This window comes from Chanodichthys erythropterus, chromosome 16 (genome assembly GCF_024489055.1).
Source record: "Chanodichthys erythropterus isolate Z2021 chromosome 16, ASM2448905v1, whole genome shotgun sequence".
Lineage (NCBI taxonomy): Eukaryota > Metazoa > Chordata > Actinopteri > Cypriniformes > Xenocyprididae > Chanodichthys > Chanodichthys erythropterus.
Window position 1 is genome coordinate 38,122,824 of NC_090236.1, and position 20,839 is coordinate 38,143,662.

Below are 20,839 nucleotides of genomic sequence, written 5' to 3' on the forward strand. Positions count from 1 at the left end.
GCTTTGTCTTGTCTGTCGACGTGTTGTCAGTGTCCTCTATGCTCCATAATGTATTTTTCACTCTGTGTGGCATGACAGTGCCATGGCTTGTTGGGCAAAGCAACAGTAACTAAGGGGGGCGGGTCTTTGTGAAGGGTCAATTGAGTGCATTTTGTTGTGGCAACCCTGCTGGCGTGTTCCAGACGAGGTTGGACTTGGGAATATGCCAAATTAAATCTCCCACTTCAGACATCAGTGAGTTTCAGTCATCACTCATCACGTTCACATGTTGACCACATGATGTCGCCATCGAGAGCATATCATGTTTTGTGTCAATTATGGCAAAATAGAATAAAATAACATCGCTTTGAAAACAGCTGATGAAAAGCAAAAACGAAGGCAACATTACATGAACTTAATGTCTAATTTTAAAGTTTGTGTTTACGTTCATATTCATTGGAAGCAGGACGCGCCAGTATCTTGGGAGTGTCAAATGACACGTCTCACTGAGGTCAGGGTTGATGTACCCCATGTACCATGTACCCCGAGTTCATGTGCCAAATGTCTGACTTTGAGTGGCGTTCCAGATGTTATTTCCTAGAATGAGGTAGGAAAATCCAAATTCGGATCTGCCTGTTCTTCCACCTCACAAACACTTCTAAGATACGGAATATGTTATCTATTTCTGATGCAGAAAAGTTAGTTCATGGTTTCATGACGTCTCGACTAGATTACTGTAATGCATTATTAGCTGGTTGTCCTGCTACCTCAATAAACAAGCTACAATTAGTACAAAATGCAGCTGCTAGAGTTCTTACCAGGTCAAGAAAATATGATCATATAACCAATTTTATCATCTCTACACTGGTTACCTATTAAGTTCCGTATCGATTATAAAGTATTGCTAATGACCTATAGGGCTCTAAATGGTTTAGCTCCTGTGTACTTAACTGATCTTCTATCGCCCTACAATCCTTCACGCTCCTTAAGATCACAAAACTCTGGACTTCTGGTTGTACCTATAGCTAAGTCCACTAAAGGAGGGAGAGTGTTTTCATATTTGGCTCCGAAACTCTGGAATAGCCTTCCTGATAATGTTTCGGGGCTCAGACTCGCTCACCCAGTTTAAATCTAGATTAAAGATGCATCTCTTTAGCCAAGCATTCACATAATGCATCTCATACCAGATCAATTGCACATGACTATCTTTGCCTAATGTTATGAACAGCAGCTACGCTAATTATTCTCCATTTGCTTTTCTGTTTTGCATCGGGACACCTGTCCTGAGGTGACTAGAGAGGACATCAGCTTCAGTTTGGATGCAGCCTCTTAAGAAGACCTCAGATGACCAACACCTGTTAAGAGACGGCGCCAACTCCTGCGAGGACTTCAGAAGACGCAATCATCTGGATCAACATGCACATTGCCCAATTTCTATATCCTAATTATTGTTAATATGTAATTCATTTTTCCAGGAGATCATTGCTTCTACCTTCAGTTAAAATGCTAACAGTGATTGTAAATTAATTGCCTAAATTATTACATTATTTGCTAACTGCATTCTTTAAAATGTGATGTTAACATGCATTCTCTATAAAGCTGCTTTGAAACGATATGCATCGTGAAAAGCGCTATACAAATAAATGTGAATTGAATTGAATTGGAACGCAGCACTAGTGTTCTAATTGTGCATTAGCTTGGTCCAGCCTGAAAAATGCAATTTTTTGGCATGATTTGAGCATTTAGAAACAAAATTTATGAGATAGTTGTTGTCAGATTTCATTGGTAATTTCAAATAAAAAATGTAATGGTAAGCTTGGCGAAGAGTTTTGGAGAATTTGATGTTTCCCCATTCAAAGAGATACACTGTAAAAAATGACCGTGATTTTAACAGTAAAAGACTGTAAAAATGCTGCGGTGAAAAACTGTTGATTGGTTTACAGAAAGTTTCCGTACTATATACGGTGAATAACTGTAATAGATCTAACGGTACATTTAATGTCATTTTACGGTAAAATACCGTTAAATTCACAGTTTTTGGACGTGAAAAATAACAATTCATTGTAAAATTTACAGTGAAAAACCGTATATTGACATTCCCACAATTCCCTGCGTGACACTTCACATTTGATATATTTTCGCTGAAATAACTCTGTTTCTTCTTAGTTTTTCTCATTTTTTTCTAATCAGTTATGTACATTAGGGTTTTATGTTACATCTAATGTTGTTAAATTAATGTTTATTGCATTTTTAAAATTTCATGCATGTTACCATGATGGTGTTTAGTGTGTGTGTGAATGACACTGTGTGCACCTTCTATATATTAGTATTGTCCTCCTCAGCTTGTGGAAAAGCTGCTTGTGATGAACTTTGATTCATCATGTGATTCTCATCACCACTGTGTTTGGTGACTGTCAGTGTATTATAAAGGTACAAAACAGATATTAGTACTTCATTAGGTTGGTAAATTAACATTATACCAGTTAATGAAATACGTTATTTTACCGTAAATTTAACAGATTTAAAATGTAAAATTCACATGTAACTCCGTAAGTATGTTTACGGTTAGATGTCATTTTTACAGTATTGTTCTGGTAACCACAGCTGCCGGTATTTTTCCGTAGAAACAACGGGATTTTTTTTACAGTGTAGGAGCTGCACTTGCATGAACGAAAGGCGTTTCAAAGATGGCAGCTGAGTGAAATGACTTGTCTTAAAGGGACTTTGACTACAATAAACAAAACAATGTATCACCATGACAGCAAATGAACACAAACTAGAAACAAGAGAAGGAAACACAGGAAGCTATACAAACTAAAAGTCCATGAAAACAGAAACAAAACACCAACATAATGTGACAAAATCACAATATTACTGTTTTAGTGTATTTTTAATCAAATAAATGCAGCCTTGCTGAGCATAAGAGACTTTTAAGACCCTTTATGGACCCCCTAATTTGGATGTGTAGATACACCAAGACAAGTTTGGATGACAAAATCACTCTCTTGTGGTTGGTGGAAAAGGAAATAAGCCTTGTTCTGAAAAATAAACATCTCGGGAATCCCATGTATATTTTATTCTACATTCCACTGTAAACACTTCAGAGTAATTTAGTCAGGAAGACTGACCTCATTACTGACGGGTCTTCACCTCCTGTTTGTGCTCTGGAGTCTGAAGGCGTAAACGGAAGCCGGATTGACAGCATTGTGATGGTTGCTTTGACTGACTGTTGTGCTTCTGACAGGCTGAGATCAAAACAATTACAAACTGACATATCTGTCTGTTCACATGCAGTGACTGACATGAGTTTATGAGATGCATCACCCATTGGAGTTTACTCCCGGTGACAGAGCTCCTGTGCAAAAAAAGAGAAAAGGAGAAAGCAATCCACAGCAGAAGTCCCACAACATGTGTAAATGCTCTTTGAGATAATCCAAAGGCCCTAATTGGCTTTAGGATTACAACTTGCCTTGTGATTTGAGACACCTCAATGCACCTTGATGTTGAAACATCAGTGCAGAGGACAAACGCAAAAAAGCAGCAAAGATGTCTCCTGTGGACATGAATGGATACTGGAAAATGACAAGTAATGAAAACTTTGATGAATACATGGAAGCGCTCGGTAGGATTATACTTCATTTTCTATTTATTTATTCATTATACCCTTGTGAAATTTCCTTTGCTGAAAGAGGTATGTGAGATGTTATAATATATTCTGTTGGAAACGGAAATACATGCTTGTATTTTGTACTCAAGAGAAAAGTTTTAGTACCTCTGGCAGACCTGATTATAGTTTGCTATACACTAAAAATCGGCTCATGTACCATAAACGGCTTTGGTTTGACCAATTTTATATGTATTCAACTTACAGATGTGAATCTTGTCATCAGAAAAATTGCCAGCTATCTCATCTTTGATAAGGAGATTGTTCAGAATGGTGATCATTTTAATATCAAGACTCTCACCACCTTTAGGAACTACCATATGGAGTTTGATGTTGGAAAGGAGTTTGAGGAGGATTTAATTGGTGTAGATGACAGGAAATGTATGGTAAGTGACCTCCTTATATATGAACGTATAGGTTAAAACAGAAATATAAGATCAGAACTGGAAAACTTAACCTTTTTGTGTATTACACTATTAAAAATAAAGGTTCTTTATGATTCCATGAGGAGTCTTTAACATCCATGGAAACTTTCCATTGCAAAAAAGTTTCTTTATAGTGGAAAAACATTCTTTAGTGTATTAAATGTTCTTCACACTAAGTAAAAATCATTCTTTGGGGAACCAGAAATGGTTCTTCTATGGCATTGCTGCGAAAACCCCCATTATTTTTAAGAGTGCAGTACTATTTTGAACTGTTTTTCCTTAGGTTACTGTGATGGATGACTCAGTGATTATGTCATTAAATAGGATTAGATTGAGATTTACATACAATGACCTATTGAATCTTAAATCCATGAGGGTTTTGGTTAATGCCGCAAACACCTGGTGCTCCGGGAATGTCAGGTCAACTAGTTTAGGAATGGTTGTACAGTGTTTACGTTCAGTTTACAATGAGAGCTTTATTGGGGTTAAAATTTAAGTCAAATTAAAATGAATTAAAACTAAATACATAAAATTATACCATAGTGGGAAAGGTTATATGAAAAGCCTGCCAGAACTCTTTAAAGGGGACCTATAATGCCCCTTTTACAAGATGTAATATAAGTCTCTGGTGTCTCCAGAATGTCTCTGTGAAGTTTCAGCTCAAAATACCCCACAGATCAATATAGCATTATATCATTATAGCAAATTTGCCCCTTTTGGGGTGTGAGCAAAAACATGACATTTTTGTTTGTGTCCCTTTTAATGCAAATGAGCTGCTGCTCCCGCCCCCTTTCCAGAAGAGGGCGGAGCTTTAACAGCTCAACAACAACAAAGCTGGAGAATCTCACGCAGCCAAAATGAGGAAAGTGTTCAGCCTTACATTGTTCAAACCGGAGTCGACACTGATGGAGAGACTCAGGAAGAAGTTACAACTTTTAGACGTTTCTGAATGGTTAGTGGATAAATTGATGTAGTTGCTGTGGAGTTGATTCAACTCATCCACTAGCATGTGCCGTCATGTTCATCTTTTGTGTTGAATTGACCCTCGTTTGGTGTAAAATGACGGCATGACAACAACACTCTACTACAACAACTCTTCCTCTTCTCTAAAGCAGCTATTAAGTATAACAAAGTGCAGTAAATGAATAAACTATTTGCGCTACAAACCAGTGTGATTCTGATAATAAATTAAAATAATACTAATGTACAACTAAAAAACAGAAAGTGACTGACACCTGAAGCCTTGTACTTTAAAAAATAAGGTGATGTTAAAAGGTTGTGTTAAATACACTGAGTTATGTTTTTAGTAAAAACAAACAAACAAAACATTCTCTATTGTGTGTGGATTGTCAGTCAGTTCTGACGTGTATCTGTTCTTGTTTTGTAGACCACGGTAAACTGGGAGGGAGACAAACTGGTGTGTGTGCAGAAAGGAGAAAAGGAGGGAAGGGGCTGGACACAATGGGTCAAAGGGGACGAGTTACATGTGGTAAGTTTGTATAAGGACACAGTTCATAAGAGGACATGGTCTGTTGTATTATGAGAGAGGTCACACTTGGCTGCATCTTGTTATTGGTGTAGTCAACAGTGTAATTAATGAGATAACATCATTAACGCAGCAGTTCCACATTGCAATGCAAACCTATTTAAAATGTGTAAGCTGAAATCTATTTACTGACTTCATTATACAACAGTCTGGAATTCTTCATTTGTTACTCAACTCTCTGTTAAATTTGTGCATAATGACCACTAAACTAACTGAACTAAGAATCAATTTACACCACAGTTCAAAAGTTTAAGGGTTGTACAATGAATTTTGAAAGAAGTCTCTTATACTAAAGTCCCTTTCAAGGAAAGTCTGTTCACTCGGCGCCATATTTGCAACGCCTCTGAGCAGCTCTTTCGGGCATCCAAGACCAAGTCCTGTCTATCTGAATGAGGGAATCCTGAAATCTCAAAAACTGCTTGGTGAACTCACATTTAAATAACATATTTCAAATCAACAACAAAATCTGACATGAACTGTCTCATAAATGTTGTTTCTTATGCTCGAATGACGTTATAAAAGTACGGAAGAGGATTAGTGCCAATAATAAAAAATTAGAACCATCTCAAGATTAAAGTTGTTCAATTTTGAGAAAAAACTTGTTAAATTTTGAGAAAAAAAGTCGAAATAAAATGTTGAGAATAAACTCGTTAAATTAAGAGAAAAAACTTGTTAAATTTAGAGAAAAAAGTCGAGATAAAATGTTGAGAATAAAGTCATTAATTACAAGAAAAAAGTTGTTAAATTACGAGAACAAATTCATTAAATTATGAGAAAAAACTAGTTAAATTTCGAGTTGAGATAAAATGTTGAGAATAAAGTCATAATTTAATGAGTTTATTCTCAACATTTTATCTCGACTTTTTTCTCGAAATTTAATGAGTTTTTTTCTTGTGATTTAATGACTTTATTCTCAACATTTTATCTCAACTTTTTTCTCAAAATGTAACAAGTTTTTTTCTCGTAATTTAACAAGTTTATTCTCAACATTTTATTTCAACTTTTTTCTCGAAATTTAATGATTTTTTTTCTCGTAATTTAACGAGTTTTTTCTCATAATTTAATGACTTTATTCTCAACATTTTATCTCGACTTATTTCTCAAAATTTAATGAGTTTTTTTCTCGTAATTTAACAAGTTTATTCTCAAGATTTTATTTAAACTTTTTTCTTGAAATTTAATGAGTTTTTTCTCGTAATTTAATGACTTTATTCTCAACATTTTATCTCGACTTTTTTCTCTAAATTTAACGAGTTTATTCTCAACATTTTATCTCGCCTCTTTTTCTCGAAATTTAACGAGTTTTTTCTCGTAATTTAATGAGTTTATTCTCACCATTTTATTTTGACTTTTTTCTCGAAATTTAACAAGTTTTTTCATGAAATTTAACAACTTTAATCTTGAGATGGTTTTATTTTTTATTATTGCTTGGCCCTAATCCTCTTCCGTATAAAAGCTTATTTTTCTAATCGTGAGTCTCAGGTTTTTATGGGACGCAATTACTTTATCAATTAGCGATTGGCTCTTTTACTTAGAAGGCGGGAAGTATTACGCCATTTTGCGTGTTGTAGTTTCTCCCATTCATAACTAATATTCTCACCAAAATTTATTTATGAAAAATACAGTAAAAACAGTAGTGTAACTCCAATTAATATTTCATGTCCATGTAGTTGATTTTACTTTTAAGTAGCCATTTAATTTTCAGGGCAATGTATATTTACATGGCTTATTGTTTTTATTTTTTAATGTATGCTGCTTTTTCGATTTTGGGCTTTTTGGCTTTTAATAAAGTGTTTTTTTCAGACTAGTGGTGAGAAAACATCCAATATCCACCTTTAAGCATTTCTTTTTTGGCACTTTATCTATTTGTGACTATAGATTTCAATTACAATACATATTTTTAAAGTTTTCTAAAAATGAGTTTTTTTCTCCTGCACTGAACCATATATCTCCACTTCAGAAGCATTTACACCAAACTTTACAGTTTTAAGGTTTTTTTACAGAGGGATTTGTTCATATAGTATTTGCCAGATTATATACAACATTTTATTCCAAAGATTTTTTTTTTTTTTCTGACTGTTCAGAGTATTTTCTGAATTATGGAGTGATAAAAAGAAATACACAAAATCCCCTCTGTAGAAAAAAAATGAAGCAAGAATTCTCAACCTGAGTTCATCCAATGTTCAGATTTTTGTACTAGACATTTATGCAAATTAGCACATTTTTAATAGTAAATAATGCCTCATTTGCATATCTAAGCATGACATTTTAGAAAACTTGTAATATTTTTTTTTGTCAATCCACTGGGGATATATGGTGATATCTATTAGTTTATTTTTTAACTCTATTCACCTACAGTGTCTTGCCTTAAAATAATAAAAATATGTATTAAAATTGCAGTTTTAACTAAAAAATCATTTTATTTTTAATTTTATTTTGCAGGAAATGCGGGTCTGTGGAGTGGTGTGTAAACAAGTTTTTAAGAAACAAGTTCTTGACTGATGTGCCTTGAACCACAAGTACTGTGAACAAAAGCGTGAACTTTTCTGCCTATTAACAGTCACTGTAACAGTATGATAAATAGTATATATGTCTTTTTCATTCCTCAACTATTTAGTCATGTAAAAAATGTACGTTGAAACTTTGTCAAAGAAAATAAACTGGTAACACAAAAACATGCACATTCACTATCCTCATCAGTTTTCTTTATTTTGTCAGTTGTGATACGTCACACTTTCAGCACACATGATCTACAGGAGATGCAGCAGTGCAGGTTTACAGACCCTCATCATATCATCATCATCCTCTTCCTGCTTCTACAAACAAGAAAGGAGCTCGATTTGCTGTGGGGTCAAGACCCGTCTTCTCTCAGACAGACCTCAGATGTTAAAGGCGGTATTTTTAGACAGCAGTAAAGCTCTCAGTTATGAAGCTAGTCTTATGGTACCAAAACATACCAAACCCACACACATATGAATTTAACAGGTGTTCATAAATATCCACTAAAGTAATTGCTTATTTGGAATAAACTTTGTCTGATGAGGAGTCTAGAAAGGCACATCATAATGAGAGGATGAATGGATACACAGCTCTATCTGGTGGTTGTTTCTGTGTTTTTTCCAGTAGGAGGCGCAACTATACAAGCTTAAGACTTCTTGAAAACCTGCTTGGCCACAACTCCCGCTGCTCTCAGCTCCTGCATAGAAAATACACAGAACATGATTATGAATTAAAATAGATTTTCCAAGACAAAGCTCACCAATCTATATCCTTTGCAGCAGGAAAAAACACATCCATGTGTCTCTACAAATTGCACTTCTCACCAGCAGGTGGTGCTGTGTGCCTAAATATATTCTTCAACAGACCTTCGACACCCTTTTGTCAAAGGGGTTGCTTGCGGTAATTAAGTGCAACATTGCACAGATGTGATTGAACATCTGTTGTTAATGTTTTAGATGAGTTCAATAGCACAATAGCCTTGAAATGATAATAACATCCCCTGCACAACGAGCTGCTAATACACACTGGTGAGCACATGTCATTTGTGTCATTAGTTACCATATGTTTTACTCTAACTCACGGTTTCCAGAAACAAAGTCATTGTTAAATAGGGGCAAATGAGAGTGTGTAAGAAAAGACGTTTCAGGTTTAGTATAGTTTACATTACGTACCAAATGAAGTTCATCTCCTTCAATCCAGTGGGTCCAGCCCCGGCCCTCGATCTCTCCTTTCTGCACACACACCAGTTTATCTCCATCCCAGGTGATGGTGGTCTGTGGATTAAATGATGGAAAGAAGACAGACATTGCATATGTAGTCGCATTTTAAAGCTGAAGAAAGTGCTTCCATCCACATCCATCCATCATAAACGTACTCCACACGGCTCCGGGAGGTTAATAAAGTTAAAGGCGTTCTGGCGGAGCCTAGATATTTTACTTCATAACTCGTTAAATATGGATATTTTCTTACGCAAACGCATTACTTCACTTCAGAAGGACTTTATTAACCCCCGGAGTCATGTGGAGTACGTTTATAATGGATGGAGACACTTTCTTCAGCTCATACTCATTGATGCCGTTCACTGCCGTTATAAATTTAGGATATTTCTTGGATTATGTTCATCAGAAAGAAGAAAGTCAAACACACCTGTGATGGCTTGAAGGTGAGTAAAGCTTGGGGTAATTTTCATTTGAAAGTGAACTTATCCTTTAAATCCTTTATTTTTTGAAAAGGTTTTACCCCTGAGCACCAGTGAAACTGTAATGGATGGATGTTGCCAATGTCTGCATAAAACGGAAGTTTTTCTTCCCTAATGTCACGTATATCCAAGTAAAAGGGCTTCTAGAACAAGAATCTGAACTAAGAATCATTTTACACCACAGTTCAAAAGTTTAAGGGTTGTACAATGAATTTTGAAAGAAGTCTCTTATACTAAAGTCCCTTTCAAGGAAAGTCTGTTCACTCGGCGACTATATTTGCAACGCCTCTGAGCAGCTCTTTCGGGCATCCAAGACCAAGTCCTGTCTATCTGAATGAGGGAATCCTGAAATATCAAAAACTGCTTGGTGAACTAACAATTAAAAAACATATTTCAAATCAGCAACAAAATTTGACATGAACTGTTTCATAAATGTTGTTTCTTATTCTCAAATGGCGTTATAAAAGCGTATTTTTCGAGCCTAATCGCGAATCTTAGGTTTTTATGGGACGCAATGACTTTATCAATCAGCGATTGGCTCTTTTGCTTAGAAGGCGGGAAGTATTACGCCATTTTGCGCGTTGTAGTTTCTCCCATTCATAACTAATATCCTCACCATAATTTATTTATGAAAAATACAGTAAAAACAGTAGTGTAACTCCAATTAATATTTCATGTCCATGTAGTTGATTTTTTAAAGTAGCCAATTTATTTTCAGGGTAATGTATTTTACATCGCTTATTGTTTTTATTTTTTTAATGTATTTAACAATACATTTGTATTGTTAAGGTGAAACACTACAGGCTAAAACGCTGCTTTTTCGATTTTGGGCTTTTTGGCTTTTAATGAAGTGTTTTTTTCAGACTAGTGGTGAGAAAACATCCAATATCCACCTTTAAGCATTTATTTTTTGGCATTTTATCTATTTGTGACTATAGATTTCAATTACAATACATATTTTTAAAGGCAGTTTTCTCAAAATGAGTTTTTTTTTCTACTGCACTGAACCATATATCTCCACTTCAGAAGCATTTACACCAAACTTTACAGTTTTATTCCTATCTATAAAGGTTTTTTTACAGAGGGATTTGTTCATAATATATCATTTGCCAGATTATATACAACATTTTATTCCAATAAAAAAAAATGAAGGGCGGGACTTGATTTTGTCTATGGGGAATTGATTGGATGGTTGTGGTTTGCTATTGGTTGATCTCATGTGAGTGACAGGTTGCCCCGCCCTTGAGCCAGTAAACACATCATCAGAGAAGAGATGTTGCTGAAAGTGGGAGGGAAAGTTATTTTGATTAATGACCACAAGGGCACTTGAATTAAAAAATATTATGATGTGCATGGATAAATCAGTTATAACAAGTATATTGAAATTTCATAAAACAAGATTTGTCAATTTAGAATTCATGGTGACTTGTAAGATTGTAACCAGTAATGATTTCTAATATAAAACATACAGTTTTGAACTGGCTGCTTTGTATACGATTTCTGTGATAATATTTATTATTCATTTATTCTGCTCATGTCTTACTTTTTATCAGACAAATATGGAAGTTTGTTTCTGCCACAGAATAAAACTATTTAAAAGATAATTGCAACTTTTTATCTCACAACTCTGACTTTTTTTTCTCACAATTGTGAGTTTGCATCTTGCAATTACGAGTTATAAAGTCCAATTCTGAGGAAAAAAGACTGACTGTTTGAGTTCATATTTCACAGTTCTGACTTCATAACTTGCAATTGCGTGTTATTAAGCCAGAATTGGAAATATAAACTCACAATTATGAAAAAAAGTTGCAGTTACCTTTTTATTTTTATTTTTTTATTCAGTGGCAGAAACAAGTTTCCAGATAAATATGCCTTATAAATATTTTTATGACTCTGAAGCATTATTAAACATTTAAATATTTTCTCTCATGTTTGGAATAGGTCAGCTAAAAAGAGCCATCAAAAGCTGAACATCTGAATTACTAAAACAGGGATAAAACTTTGGTGCTCTAACTTCATATTTCAGCCATTGCAGTTTTAAATGGATTTCTGTACTTAACTGCATTCCACGTAGATATGAGGAGATTACAATAAAATAAGCCATTCAAGTGAACAGAAATCAAATGAGAAAGAAAAGCTATTTTGGCCATTTCTACGGCAAAGACAGGAAAAAACAGCAGACAAACACTGGAATTTGTCTCATCAGTTTTCTCTCTCCATCACTGTGATTCATTCTTCTGGATTATACTTATTGTATGATGTTGGTAGACTCACCATACATTGCCTGCCATCGACTGGACCCAGATCCTCCTCAAACTCCTCACCAACCACAAAGTCCATGTCATAGTTCTTGAATGTGCTCACAGTCTTGATGGTAATGTGATCTCCATTCTGGGTGATATCTTTGTCAGGTTTTAACAAAACAGCAATTTTCCTGATAGCAACATTAATATCTTCAGGAATTGTGAGAAGAAAGAAACATGAAAATTACAATTAGTAGCCAGTTTAACAGACCTGTTTATAAATCAATGCAAGATTTATAATGGTTAAGTGGTTATGGATACACTTGTTCACTTAGATATAGCAAAAATACTATAGTAATTTATAGAAAATACTATAGTGTTTTTGAACTACACTATAGTAAAGTACTTGAATTAATTTGTTGTGGTAATTCTATAGTTGCTGTGGTTACATAACTATAGTAATAAAAACAAATTACTTTACCAAATACTGTACTAAGTTTTCTACATAGGTATATTATACTACAGTATACTAAAGTTTACTGAAGTAAAAACTAAAGTATTTATTACAGTTTATCAGTTCGCTATAGTGAATACCACAGTATGCTGTAGCATTCATTAACAAAGTGTTGTAAATAGTATAATATATACAGTATAGAATTTACTATAGTATTGTTCAAAAACACAATAGTATTTACTATTAATTACAATAGTATTTTTTCATGTTTTAACTTATTTAATTAAATTTCCTACTAATTTAACTTTAATAAACAATTAAAGGTGCAGTATGTAATAATTTTGTCCGCTAGAGGTCACTAGAGACCTATTCAAAACAAAAGCGTAGCTTGATGACGCCAAGTTTGAACGCGGAATCTTGGGACATGTGGTCTCCATCTCAACGGATGGTGCAAAAGAATAGGGATAGGACTTGGGAAGAAATCATGTTCATGGATGCGATTATTAACGTTACTGTAGTGTGAAGCAGAGCAGGAGCGAGTGTTGTGGAGCTGAACGAGGAGCTGGAGCGCTTGCGCAACACACGCCTCACGAGCAGCGGGACTTTTATTATGACACAGTCGCCGGCGCTGCTTCCGCTTTTCCGGTCATGAGTATGAGGTAACGCAGCTCTGTTTATCATATTAGATACATTTGAGAGATTGTTGAAAATGATGTTATAACGTTACTCTGTGCGTTCACTCGCCGGCTGCTGTGAGACACTGTTACACACTGCAGTAAGATAGATCCATTTTACAATATCATATTAAATGCTGGATGGCTTGTGTTGATAAATGGCATGCAATTAATTTTAAAACATATTGTATGATGGGGAAAATGCTGTATTACTGTTGCTAAAAATAAAGCAGCATCTGATTATGCTATGATATCTACTTGACAAAATAGATTTAAACAATAAGACTAAACGTGTTGAGCTATATAACAACAACAATTAGTTTTCTGTCTATAAATATATCCAAACAGTTGTTCCCTTGTCTATTAAAACATGTAAATATTAAAGCATCTTTGGTGTTTCTATGGTTTCTACAAAATAAAAGCGGAAACCGAGGGTAACGCGGGTATGACGCCATTGACAGGCGACTCCTCACACGTCCCGGAGCCTTGGTTAAAATTGCAATTTTCTCACTATTTACAAATAGTTGCAAACATTTGGGATATTGAAAGTACTCAAGTGAACAAAATATATAGCACTGGCCTAGTGGTTTTTGGATATTTTACTGCAAAAATATTACGTATTGCACCTTTAAGTGTATGAACCAGAGCCGTTGACAAACATATTTAACGGCTCTGGTATGAACAATGTCCTGCCTCTGATTGACAATAGCACGACCAATGGCATCCAAGTGCGGGCTGCGAAGGCGCATATTTCATTGGTTGGACGGGCAGAACGAATACGCCCACCGAACGAGTCGGTATTTTCAGTGAACGAGTCGGAGCGGTACTGAACAAGTCGTCTCGTTTGTGAACAAGGATAGTCTGACTGATATGAAGAGCATGTGAGTCAATTTCGACTTTAAAGAATCGGTTGAGTGTGAATGATTCAACTCATTTAACGCCATTTGGTGTAACGACCGACTTAACGGGCTCTGAACGAATCTACCGAGGATTCGAGCCACTGGAATGATTCATGAATCAACTCCACACCACCAGCGTTACGTGATTCATCCAAGAAAAAGGTCTGAAATAAACGTTTTAATCTAATTGATTTTTAAGCGATAAAATATATAAATAATGTCATACATACCCTTGCAGAACATTTCAAAGAATAAAAAAAAAACTTACCGAGAGCTTTGAGATACTCCTCAAAGTTGTCATTGGAGATCATTTTCCAGTATCCAGTATAATCAGCAGGCATTGTGAAATCTGTGATTTTCTTCGTGTCCTGAAAATGTGTTTTTAGAGGAGTCCTGATGTCTGATCGTTCCCCAGCTCCTGTTGTGCAGCTCTCTGAATATCAGCACCGCATTTTATTACCACCATAATAATCGGATCAGCCTCATTACCGCGACACATGTGCTCAGTACAACTGTATAGGGAAAAACACTCCCACAATGTGCATAACACTTGAGGATCAAAGATAATGGAACATATGGATTAATGGTAGGGGACAATCGTTACATCATTCACATGGATTTACACCGTTCTACTGCATAAACCTTTGGACTAAATGAACTGAAAAGACATTTCTCTGTTGAAATGTAGGAAGATTCTGACATTAATTTGTGATTCAGGCACAAATACAGCTTTGGCACACATCCCATCTTTTACCAATTAATCTCGATTAGCCTAAGGCTTTATTTCTAAATCATCAGGTTTGAATCTAACTCATGCATAATATGGATAGAAGCATGCAGAGCAATAAAGAACTCTCTTTGACCCTTTATCTTTAAAAGCTACAGGCCTTATTGATAAGTAAGAAATGTATAAAAAATCAAGAGGATTTAAACTTATGATATCAGATTCTGATTTTTGAAACAAGCCCCATAAGGCTGATATAAGTGGCTTTGGCATGAGAAAAAGATTATGTTGTTTTGTAAATCGGTAATCCTGGATATCCTACTTATACAGAAGCATTAATTGTGTTTGATGTAACATAAACACTGCGTATTGCCTGCCAAAATAGTTTGCATACATGTATAACTCTAAATTATTACAATTTTAGTACACTAAACCAATGCTGCATGACCTAAAACCTACTGGTTCCTTCACATCCGCTGTTTTAATTAAGAAATGCTTATTTTTGAAGTATATTATCACATCAGACTCATAAGTCTTAACTTAAAGAAACTCTCACCTTACCTTCATAGATTTATGAGATATTTGACCATGGAGTTATGCAGCTGGTAATTGGAAACTCTGACTACTATTCACACAAACAAACCGAAAACCAGCACACAGACAGGTTCATTCCATCTTTCTTTATATCACAGTTTTTTCTTTTTCATTTTCATTTTGTTGGCACATTTTTAGTACACATGGGACAATACACAGGGTCCAACATCCTCTCCATCAAGCTTGTTTATGAGAGCTGCAGGAGCCAGACTACATTCATCATCTTTCTTCTTGTCTGTGCTCTCCTTGCCTTTCATATGAGGAGTTAGATACCAATCCCACATTTCTTGTTACACACACCTCCTTTTGTGCTTTTAAAATACCTTCCAGTGCTAGGTACACAGAAAAAAATGGTAGCTTTCAATAGCTACCTTAAAAATCTATTTCTACCTGATGTAATGCATAAGAAATAACTTTGTTGGTATAAATCAATGTATTAAGTTGGATTCAGTGATGTGACTAATATTTTTGGCTTGAATTTAACCAGTTGAGGGGACAATTGACGTGACGGGTCATTTTTTTATTTTTTTTTGTCCAAAGGCATTAAAAATAATTATAAAAAACAAAGATATGACTTCCTAAGTATGTACAACTAGATCTCTTTCATTGAATCCAAAAGGTATTAATTATATTTTGCTACATATAAATGAATTTTAAAGATTTTGAAGTGTCAAAAGGTCATTCGGTTTAACCGTCCAAAGGCCAATACAGCCTCTTCATTTGTGATTAAAATATCTTAAAATTTAATAAATGTATATATTTTTTATTCTGGCATGATTTTATAACATCATATATCAACAGAGTACAAAGTGGTATTAAAATTTTGTGTAGAAGTCGTTGCTTTGTTATGAGAAAGAATGTCCGGAAAAATTAATTTCATTGATGTCATTCGGAGTAACCAATATAAAGGGACCATTTTGGATCAAGTCATGCAGTCAATATCATGTGACAGGATGTGACATCATTTAGACAACTGCAAAGGACCACATGGTCATGAAAGTAACTAAATTTGAAAAATTCATGTCCCGAAACATCAGGCCATTTGGTACAATCGCTATAAAACATGGAAAATGTAATATTTTAAAAACTTGTACTAACTATAATATGTTTGATTGTCCTTTTGTTAGCTAGCTAGATATCAGCCTGTTAGCATTGTTTGAAAATATGAAAAGTGTAAATTCGGTAAAACTAAAATGTTGATTAAACCAAATGACTTTTTTTGTTGACAAATTTTGTCCATCTTGTAAAAAAATGACAAAAGAAGTGTTGATTATAAAAATTGTTTATAAAAACCACATAATCTCATTGTTAACACTTAATAAATCTTATTTATTATGTCTCCATTATGCTTTTTTACACTTTTAAAAACCTTATTCATCACTGACCCTAATTTAGATGTTACAATAATTTTTTTTCAGTGTAGGGTAAACACTAGATCTACTCCAAGGTTACGTTTACATGACAATGATGTACTAAGACCAGAAAAGCTTTTCCATCGTTGTCAAAAAGATGCCCATTCACACGGATCCATGAAAGTGACTAAAAAGGCTGTTATTCTTGCCAGGCCAGAAGATGGCGATGTCACTTTGTAAAGAAACTATGCGCCTACAGACTGAACACGTAATATGCATGTGCATGATGTCATTTTTTTCATAAATTTGAGTTTTTGTAGTTTATATGGAGACAATAATGGAATCATTTTCAAAAACTTGCACTTTTCAAACATTCGCGTTTTCAGGCCCCCCAAAAAATGAACGGCCAAAACGTATATAAAATGTTTTCAGATTTTAGTTGAAAATGGTGTTGTGTGAACAGCCCCCAAATCTAATAGACATGTGTATGCATTTATCTTTTCATTCTATGGATGAACACACATATATATATATATATAACAAGGGGAATGCTTTTATTATAGACCTTGGTTCATAATTTCTTGATGACCTGTTTTTCTCTTATGCCAGGAGCTCTATTCCTACAAGAGATAAACAAGACAAAAGTAAACAACAGCAACCATCTGCTCTTATCTTTTTAACACATCTTGGTAATCTTGTCAGTGCAATAATGATGACAATGATGAATAAGGCCTATAATTATGATGAGTAGTATTTTCATCATAACTATGCAGAGTATATCACTATAGATGTAGTGTATTGCTTCTGATATGCTTAATAGATTTATGATTTGATGCCTCTACCAATTTCCTTAGCATATCAATAGAGAAAGAAAACAAGGGCACTAATTCAAATGTTGAAATCAATGTTACACAGTTATTATATATTTAAATCGAAATAAAAAAGAAATAGGTATCCTAATCAAAATACTTTCATCAGCTCCTGACAGATCAAACTCCAGGCAATGTCACGCCGTCAGAGCTGACCGTCTCATTGATGAAGTGATCTCCATTCTCAGAGACACCGTTGTTGGCTTCATCACGGTGGCAGTTTTCCTAATAGCAACATTTGTGTCTGCCAGGAACCAGAGCCAAAATCAAAATGAGATTACTTAACTCACAGTGTTTGTGTTTATTATTTTCTGTTATTTCTGTGTTATATTTCAAAGACTGTTCGAAAACAAACAGGCAATTTATATATGACATATTTACACACATATGTGCATACATACACTATTTTTATGAATACACTCACTGGCAATGTCGGGGAAAGTTACTTTTAAAAGTAATGCATTACAATATTGCATTACTCCCTTAAAAAAGTAACTAATTGCGTTACTTAGTTACTTTTCATGGAAAGTAATGCATTACTTTTTCTCATCTGGGCTAGGCTGTTTGTTTGTTTGTTTTTATGTAAAATCCCTTTCACAGTAAAAGTGAAATGAATAAGCCTCAGGCTGAAGGAAATGCAAATTCACACCTTCTATTCAGCTGTCAGTCAAATGGGAAAACAAAGTAACTTGTGTTACTTATTTGAAAAAGTAACTTGTTTGTAAATTTAAAATGCATTACTTTACTAGTTACCTGAAAAAGTAATTTGATTACGTAACTCACGTTACTTGTAATGCATTACCTCTAATACTGCACAACGGCCACTTCAAAACTGTTTTAATTCTTCGTGGCATAGATTCAACAAGGTGATTCAACATTCCTAAGAGATTTTTGTCCATATTGTCATGATAGCATCACACATTTGCTGCAGATTTGTCAGCTGGACATCCATGATGTGAATCTCTAATTCCACCAGATCCCATAGGTGCTCTATTAGATTGAGATCTGGTGACTGTGCCATTTAAGTAAAGTGAACTCATTAGCATGTTTGAGATGATCTGAGATTTGTGACATGGAGTGTTATCCTGCTGGAAGTAGCCAACAGAAGATGGTGTGGTCATAAAGGGATGGACATGTTGATGATGCTCAATTGGTACTAAGGTGCCCAAAGTGTGCCAAGAAAACATCCCCCACACCATTACACCAGCAGCAGCCTGAACCATTGATACAAGGCAGGATGGATCCATGCTTTCATGGTGTTTATGCCAAATTCGGACCCAACCATCTGCATCTTGCAGCAGAAATCAAGACTCATCAGACTAGGCAAAGTTTTTCCAATCTTTAATTGTCTAATCTTGGTGAGTCTGTGTGAATTGTAACCTCAGTTTGCTGTTCTCAGCTGACAGGAGTGTCACCGGATGCTCTTCTGCAGACTTTGGGTGTAACAAGTGCTTATTTGAGTTACTGTTGCCTTTCTATCATTTGGATCCATTCTGGTCATTCTCTTCTGGCATCAACAAGGCATTTTCACAGACAGAACTGCCGTTCACTGGATTTTCTCATTCAGACCATTCTCTCTAAACACTCTGTAAAGGTGGTTGTGTATTAAAATCCCAGTAGATCAGCAGTTTGTGAAACACTCAGACCAGCCCGTCTGGCAGCAACAACCATGCCACTTTTAAAGTCAAATAAATCACCTTTCTTCCCAATTTTGAAGCTAAATGCACTGAGTTGATTAGATATTTGCATTAACAAGCAGTTGAACAGGTGTACCTAATAAAGTGTCCGGTGAGTGAGTGAATGTATGCATGTAGATTTATATCGATACAATTAGTGAAATTCAATTATAAAAATTAAAATATATCTCTTGAGTTTAATTAATAATTAGAGGGATTATACAACCCAACTCAGTAATGCAATTATGTTCCAAAGGTTTTATAGTGCAGTGCAATGATAATGTTAATTAAGCCTACGGAAGATTCCCTGGCTTTTCAACTGGTAATTGACTCACCAAGAGCTTTCAGGTACTCATTAGAGGTCTAAATTGAGATCATTTTCCAATAGCTGTTGTAATCAGATGGCATTTTGAATTAAAGTGCGAGGATTCTTTGACACTGGTGAAAAGGAGCAGATTCAGAGAATTGTCTGCATGAAGCCCCACATTATAAGTCCCAAATCCAATTAGTAATGATAAGTTCATCATCAGGTTTGGTAGTGTCTTTATTAAAGTCCCCATGAAATCAAAATTGAAGTTTTTTGGCTCTTAGTATGAATATTTTAGCTTTACTCTTATATATAAAGATAGTGTGCTCCAGAACAATGACAAAATTCATATTTAGAAGATATAAGCATTCAAATCGTAGTCTCTCACTTCCGAAGATGACATCACGCTGTGATTCAGCTTCACGTCAGATTTTTTGTCCAATCAAATGCTCTCTAGAATCTAAAGTCCCGCCCCCTACATTACAAATAGATGCTGAAGCTGCAGCTGAAATCGGTCACTTGTTGACACATTTACTATTTTCTGCTTGGTGAATGGCACATAGTGCACTATATAGGAGATGGGGAATGATTCTATTTAGGTGAATGAAGTCTGGATTCACATTAGTGTCACGCGAACAGCCTTAGTGTGCACACAGACATGAGAGCACACAGTGGATCACATGAGTCGGCACAGGCCAGAAAATGTTTCAGACCCATGTGAATTCTGCACAGAATGCTGTATTTTAAAGCAATATGGAGGAGATTAGGAGGAGAAACAGTTTAGGAGGATTAGTAGGAAACTGAGGCTTTACCAAGATCAATGGCTCTGGCTGAGCTGTGATATAAACGAAACGCTATTGACTATTTTAAAAAAAGGGGAGGAGCTGTTCAATATGTCCCGCCCTGTCTTCCTGTTTCAGTTGAAATTACGCCAACACATTGAAAAATACTGCACGTTTCAAGGCACTTCAGTGGACCTTCAAGTTTTGAACCTAAGAATATAGTTTTGCAATGGTTAATTTCCTCTGAAGCTAAAAGGGATTATTAGTGAGAATAGGTCAGTAAGTATGAAACAGTATAAAATTTATTATTTTGCTTGCATAATCTGTCACAGGTTTAAAGGTTCAAGATGTGCTAAACATGGTCCGGGTTACTGATACAAACAGATCACTATTTTAAGTAAATTAGGACCCCAAAAATATATCTGGAGCCATTAGCATGGAAAAAAAAGAAGT

The 20,839-nt window shown here is 35.1% G+C and overlaps 2 protein-coding genes across 2 annotated transcripts; one reads left to right on the top strand and one right to left on the bottom strand.

Annotated features, from left to right (window-relative positions):
- Nucleotides 1-3,098: 3,098 nt before the first annotated feature.
- On the top strand, nt 3,099-8,176 carry rbp1.2 (retinol binding protein 1, cellular, tandem duplicate 2). The gene is made up of 4 exons (XM_067362825.1): nt 3,099-3,601; nt 3,851-4,029; nt 5,456-5,557; nt 8,057-8,176. Exons 1-4 carry the CDS (start codon nt 3,526-3,528, stop codon nt 8,114-8,116), a joined length of 417 nt encoding a protein of 138 aa, XP_067218926.1. The 5' UTR covers nt 3,099-3,525; the 3' UTR covers nt 8,117-8,176.
- A 583-nt stretch (nt 8,177-8,759) lies between these two features.
- Nucleotides 8,760-14,423, bottom strand: rbp1.1 (retinol binding protein 1, cellular, tandem duplicate 1). The gene is made up of 4 exons (XM_067362844.1): nt 14,351-14,423; nt 12,087-12,265; nt 9,286-9,387; nt 8,760-8,810 (listed from the first exon to the last, which is right to left on the bottom strand). Exons 1-4 carry the CDS (start codon nt 14,421-14,423, stop codon nt 8,760-8,762), a joined length of 405 nt encoding a protein of 134 aa, XP_067218945.1.
- Between the last annotated feature and the right edge of the window lie 6,416 nt (nt 14,424-20,839).